Below are 6,501 nucleotides of genomic sequence, written 5' to 3'. Positions count from 1 at the left end.
AATTTCATGTAATATTTTGGGTTAGTTTTCTTGAGTTAATAGCACTTGATTCGTATTTTGTATTACTTGTGGTATTTTTTATTAATATTACAGTCAAGGTTTAATCGGATTGTTTGTTGGTTTTTTAATTATATTTTCGGGTTTGTACTAGAATTCAGATTGTATATTATTTATTTTATTCAAAAATAAGTAAATTAGTTTCTATACATAAAGAATAAAGAGCAAATTAGTCATTTTTATTAAAAATTTTACTGTTAAAAGCTAGTGAGACTAATAGAATAACCTAACAATAACACATAATGTGTTACGTATACCTAATCTTGACATATAGGAACCTGTTTTTAACAGTAGAAATGGATAAAATTTTTAATAGGAGTATCGGTTTGTTCTTTGATCTAATAGGCATAGATTAATTTTCTCATTTTTTAAGTAGAAGGAACAAAATGCAATCCGACTTCTAATATAAGAGCATCCATGGTACCTTTACCCATATTTTCATTGTATTTTGACATGTTCGGTACATATTTAGACGTACGCGAGATTTTTTGTCATATTTAATCTTCGGGCCTTTTTTGCAATACGATTTGTCACTCTATTACTCTCAAAATTTCACTTCCCAATCTTAAGACATCAATATTAAATGAGCCTAACTTAGCTGTAGTTATTGTTCCCTGCTAGCCCATTTTGTATAATGACTACCAAAATTGAATTATTACTCTCAATCTCCACTCTACGATGCCCTTTTTTTCCAAGTAAACTTAAAGCCTTCAAGTAATGCTCGAGTTTCAACCTAAAAAATCGTCCAATAGTCCCACCACCATTTCAAAACCTCCCATCCAATTAATATTCAGTCATTTTTTTTCTGGTAAGGATAACAGTTATCCAATGAACTTAAGGCAAGTACCCTAAAATGAATCCAAGAATTTATTTTGAGGACTAAAATAAATTTATAGTCTTAGAGGGCCAAAGCAAAAATAATTTTGTTAAGCTTAAATTGAAGGGTTAAATATAAAATTTCCATTAATTGAAGGGTAAAAAGTTTAAATTAAATAATTAATTAATAAGAGGGCTAATATTGAAATTATCACCCCAGCTTTACCCTAAATTGAATAAATAAAATCCATGCTAAATTTCGCTGTATCGTTTCGATTTTATTAGATATTCTTTCTTTATTATTATTTTATTTTATCAAATGTTTTTTATCAATTTATTACATATTTGAATTAACATATAATATGATTAAAAATTTAAAATATATTTTTAAAAATATCAATTGAGGATTGTACCCATCGCGACACCGATGAAATCATCATAAAAAGGGATAATATATTATTTAGTACTTGAGTTTAGTTTTAATATTTAATTTAATACTCATAATAAATCATTCAGTAAATGTCTCATACGTGTAAAAAAATAGATACTTAAATTAAGATAAAGAAAAAATTATGTACCAAATTAAACATTAAAGCTAAACTCAAATACTAAAGTGAACATTGAAACCAAATTAGGTACCAAATTGAACATTAAAACCAAAACTCAGATACCAAATATTATATTAACCCTTAAACGAAATTATAGATAATGCAAGCAATCATAATTCGCCACGTGGCAGATAAGAATCCACACAACCAGCCAATTCTTTATCCTCAGCCGTACTTTCCCCTGTATATTTCAACTCATCTGCTAACGGCTCTCACAAAATGGCTTCCTCCACCACAGCCACCCTCTCCATCGCTGTAACCACGGCGGCGATGACGACGAGGACCCTAAGTTCCCTTCCATTTAACCAATCAGTTTTCGGGCTAAAGTCCCAAAGAAAAGGCCGCTTTACCATGGCTTCACACAAAGTAACACTGATAACTCCTTCGGGAACCAAGCAATTCGACTGCTCGGACAGCGACTATATCCTGGACCGTGCCGAGGAAGTAGGAATGGATCTCCCGTACTCGTGCAGGGCTGGGGCTTGCTCTTCGTGTGCGGGACTGATCAAACAAGGCACCGTCGACCAATCGGACAATAGCTTCCTTGATGATGAATTGATTGATGCAGGCTTCGTCCTAACTTGTGTTGCCATCCCTAAGAGTGATGTTATCATTGAGACACACAAAGAGGAGGACCTAGCATCTTATTAAGGATTTGTATTTTTCAAAATATTAAAATTTCAATTTCATTTGGTAATCCTATTAGTAGTATTAATAATTTTCAAAATATTAAAAAAATATTCTCTATCCTAGGATAGAGTTTTTATAACTTAACTACAACCTTTTTTAATTTTTGTGGCTCGACTATACATTTACAAAAATTAAATTCTCAAATATATGAAATGAGAGTGATAATAAATCTAACAATAAGCCCCTTTTAACAGCTCGTTAAAAGTGTAATAGCCCAATTCCAGTGGTGTCAAAAGTAGTGGTTTCAAGACCACGACTTCGACAAGTGAGTTATTATTTTAATATTTATTTAATATGTATAGGGTTAATTTAAGGTAGTATAAAATTTTCATTAAGAAATTTTTAAGTTTAAATGGTTAATTAGGTAAAAAGGACTGAATTGAACAAGGTGTAAAAGTTGAGTTTTATTATTTAAATGGACTGAAAAGCTTTAATAAGATGAATTAATGAACTTAGATGGTAATTATACCATATATGTTGATGGTGGACAAATATGGACATGTTTATGTTAGTTTTTAAGTTATAATATAAGGGTAAATCAGTAAATAATAAAAAATAATGAAATAAACAAAACAAAGCTAATAAACAAAACAAAGCTATCATCTTCTTTTCATTTTTCTTGTTTTCACATAAATAGCCATTGAAGGAGGGGAGAAAGCTTTGGTTTTGAGTTTCCTTCATGCATGGTATGTATTTGAGCCCCGTTTTTAGTAATTTTTATGTTTTTGAGCTTGTTTTAACTTAAACTACTTAGCCTGGGGATTCATTTGTAAAAATGTTAAAGTTTGAGGGATATGTTAGGAATGAAATTGATGATTTTGTGATGTTAATTTATAGATTAGTAAATTTGATTGTCAAATGAACATGTTTTGTTAAGTGATTTTTGGTAAAATTGTGTTTAGGGATTAATCAATTAAAATAGTAAAATTACATGGTAACATTATGAGATGATGTCTTGAATGGGCTGGTATAGGTCCTAAGAGGTTCGGTTAGCATGTATGGAGGGTAAAAATACTATTTTTACAAGTTTTGAGCTTAAGGACTAATTTGTGAAAAAGTTAAAATATGAGGGTAAATTCATAATTTTATGATAATGTGAATTATTGATTGAATTGAATACTTAAAGTACTTAATTGAATGAAATTATCTATTTGGATAAATATAAATAACAACCGGACTTAAATCAGGGAAAAACTAAAGCTTTGGACTAGACTTCAACTTTGTTATTGCAACTATAGTTGTTGAGGTAAGTTCGTATGAATTATAATTTCATTAATGATAATTTGATTGTTTATTTGTTATATTATGTTAGTATAAATCAATTTGATTATACAAATATGTTGACGTTTTGATTAATTGATGGATAAATGATCCTGTTTGAACCTTAAGAATTCTTAGGATACGAATGACATGTCATTAAGGATTTCATGTTTTAGGTGCTGGTCTTGAATGTCCTATTGATGGCTGAGGTCCTGCATTTATTGTGGATTCTCCACAGCTCGTGTGAGCAGCATCGTGTAGCTAACATTCCGACCCATAGCTCGTGTGAGCAGACTCATTTCACAGCTCGTGTGAGCACTATTGAAAAGGAAAGGTTATGGTTATATGGAAAGGTGCACTATGCGTGAGCATTCCTGAGTATCCAATGTAATTCTAGATGGTTCAATGGGTGATTAAAGGTAAATGGCAAGGTATGTATACAAATGGATGTTTGACCCTAATCTATTGAAAATGTAAAATTAATGAATGCAAATGATGTGAATGTAACAAAATAAGTAGTAGTTGCTCCGGCAACGAATGTAGCATCCTGTAGCTCAAACCTGACGATTGGGTCGAGTGACGGGTGTTACACTCCTAGAAAATATTTACAAGAGAGATGAAAGAATAAAGATTTGGATACTTTCCTCTTGATCTTGATGTTTAGATATCTCTCTCATGAGTCTTGAAGTGTATTTATATTAAGGAACAAGTTTGTAGACATTTATGGTTGTTGTGGATGAATTCTATCATTGGAAGCATAAGTTTTGGGCTTAAAATTTGTCCCTGCAATGTATGTCTCGAGACTTGACAAGATGTCTCAAAACAAGGCTGAAAAATAGCCTTTATATAGCCATTGGCAGGTGATATCTCAAGACATGAATAGTGTGTCTCGAGACATATTGCATAATGTCTCAAGATAGGCAGCCCCTAAAGCAGATTTTTGCTTCAAAGTTTTCATGTCTTGAGATTTGCATACCAAACCCCCTTAAAAATATTTTAAACACCTTAAAACACTTTGGTATTAACCCCAAAAAAACATTTAGATAAATTAAAACACATTTAAAACATATTTTGATTATTTTGCAAGTATTTGAAAATATTTGATAAAATTTTCAATCATATTTTCACCAAATAATTTAGGACATATAATACATATAAAGTTTGTCTTAAATTTTATTATACCAAAAGCTTGAGACATCAAATTTAACAATCTCCCCTTTTGATATAACAAAATTTAAGAGAAATTTGCATTTTGAAAAACTCCTTCTAACTCATTTAGTCATTTTCAAAACATAATTCCCCATTAATAAAAATATTCGTTGAAAACATATTGAATTTCAGTAAGAGATATGACAATTAAGCATTAGAGAAATTCAATAAAATCCAAGATTTTATAAAGACTTTATGCATGCATTCAAGATAAAACATGGTTTGCTTATATGCATAAAGTATCTACTACTGTCAGTGATGCATGGACATTAATTCATTTGCATAAGCATATGAACGTATACATTTAAAATAAAGTGTATATGCAGATTTCATCCCTTTATCCCTTTTTGGTATATCAAAAAGCAATTGAAGCATTTGAAAAATGATACCAATTTTAAAAATATTTTGAAAATCAACGTTTAGGGAGAATAAAGATTGATTTAATAATGCAATGAGTCATAACATATTCATGCCAAGAACATTCAATTGCGTTCTCACAAGTAAACAATGAACTTCAAGAAATGATGATATGGAAAAGAAGTATACTTGAAATACATTTATAAAGAACATTTTATGCAAAAATTCTAAATATCATACAAATGAGTCCTAATCGCATAAAAGTTCACCTAAATTCATGCCTGATGAAAGATACCAGTTGTTAACAAGAAATATGAACAATGCATGAATTGGGAATAAAAGAATTGCATGCTAAGGATAATTCAATAAAATCACAAGCAATTCCTATTTCTAGTAAACCCCCTTACTTGATGTATATCTTAACTATTTTCTCCTCTTCTCTAGATACCAATTGTTATTAAACAAAATAAGACATGAAAAACATAATGACATTAACAATGTGGATATCAAAATTTCATCAAGGCTACAATGATACCAATTATGAAGAGCATAAGAAGGAGAAACAAATATGAAAAATATACTTCATTGAATGAATAAAAATATGTGAGCATGAAGAATTTTATTCAATAAGCATACTTAGTGTCACACATTTTCATCATGTTTAGTAAAGATAAGTCTATAAAGCATAAGACATGACAAAGATATCCATTCACTAATATAGCAATATAATCTTACAATGGATATCAATGTGAGTGTGATGTGAGGGAGGAGATCATGACATATCAGTACACACAAAAAGAAAATCAAATAAAAAAAAACAAAATGTGAAAAAGGTATCTAAATGGTATATCAAGTTTGTAGCAAGATACTAATGTAAGGGGTTCTATTTCCTAAATCCAAATCCTAAGACTAAATTTAAGTCTAATCCTAAGTTCTAATCCTAAACTTAATTCTAATACTAATGTAAGGGGTTCGGATGGGCGATTGGGTGCGGTGTGCGGTGCGTTTAGCTTACTTTTTGTCTCACACTACAGTATCACTACAGTATCTAATCTCACCGCCATCGTTGTTTTTACACTAACTGCAGGTAAACGCACCGCCCATCCAAACTCAATCTAAGTAGTATTTTAAAACTATTTCTAAGACTAATTCTAAGCCTATTGGATAGTTCTAATCCTAAGTCTAACCCTAAGACTTTGTAGACAACTTAAGGTAACGGGGGAAATCAAAGCTTAAGAGAAGAGTTTTAAGACTTTAATACCTTGGAAAATTGCCATCAAAGGTTCAAAACAAGATAAAAGCTTCTCCTTTTTTTTCATCTTGAACATTTTCAACAAAGTTTAGAACACTTTGGTATTAACCCCAAAAATATTTAGATAAATTAAAACACATTTAAAATATAATTTTGAGTATTTTGCAAGTATTTGACAAAAAAATTCAATCATATTTTCACAAAATTTTTTAGGACATATAATACATATAAAATTTGTCTTAAATGTTGTTA

At 30.2% G+C, this 6,501-nt stretch overlaps 1 protein-coding gene across 1 annotated transcript; it reads left to right on the top strand.

The window, feature by feature from the left end:
* The first annotated feature begins 1,668 nt into the window (after window positions 1-1,668).
* LOC105795286 (ferredoxin-1) lies at window positions 1,669-2,178 on the top strand. The gene has a single exon (XM_012624845.2). The coding sequence runs from the start codon at window positions 1,701-1,703 to the stop codon at window positions 2,130-2,132; it is 432 nt and encodes a 143-aa protein (XP_012480299.1). The 5' UTR covers window positions 1,669-1,700; the 3' UTR covers window positions 2,133-2,178.
* Window positions 2,179-6,501: the final 4,323 nt, after the last annotated feature.

This window comes from Gossypium raimondii, chromosome 3 (genome assembly GCF_025698545.1).
Source record: "Gossypium raimondii isolate GPD5lz chromosome 3, ASM2569854v1, whole genome shotgun sequence".
NCBI lineage: Eukaryota > Viridiplantae > Streptophyta > Magnoliopsida > Malvales > Malvaceae > Gossypium > Gossypium raimondii.
This window is presented reverse-complemented; position numbering and strand designations above follow the sequence as displayed.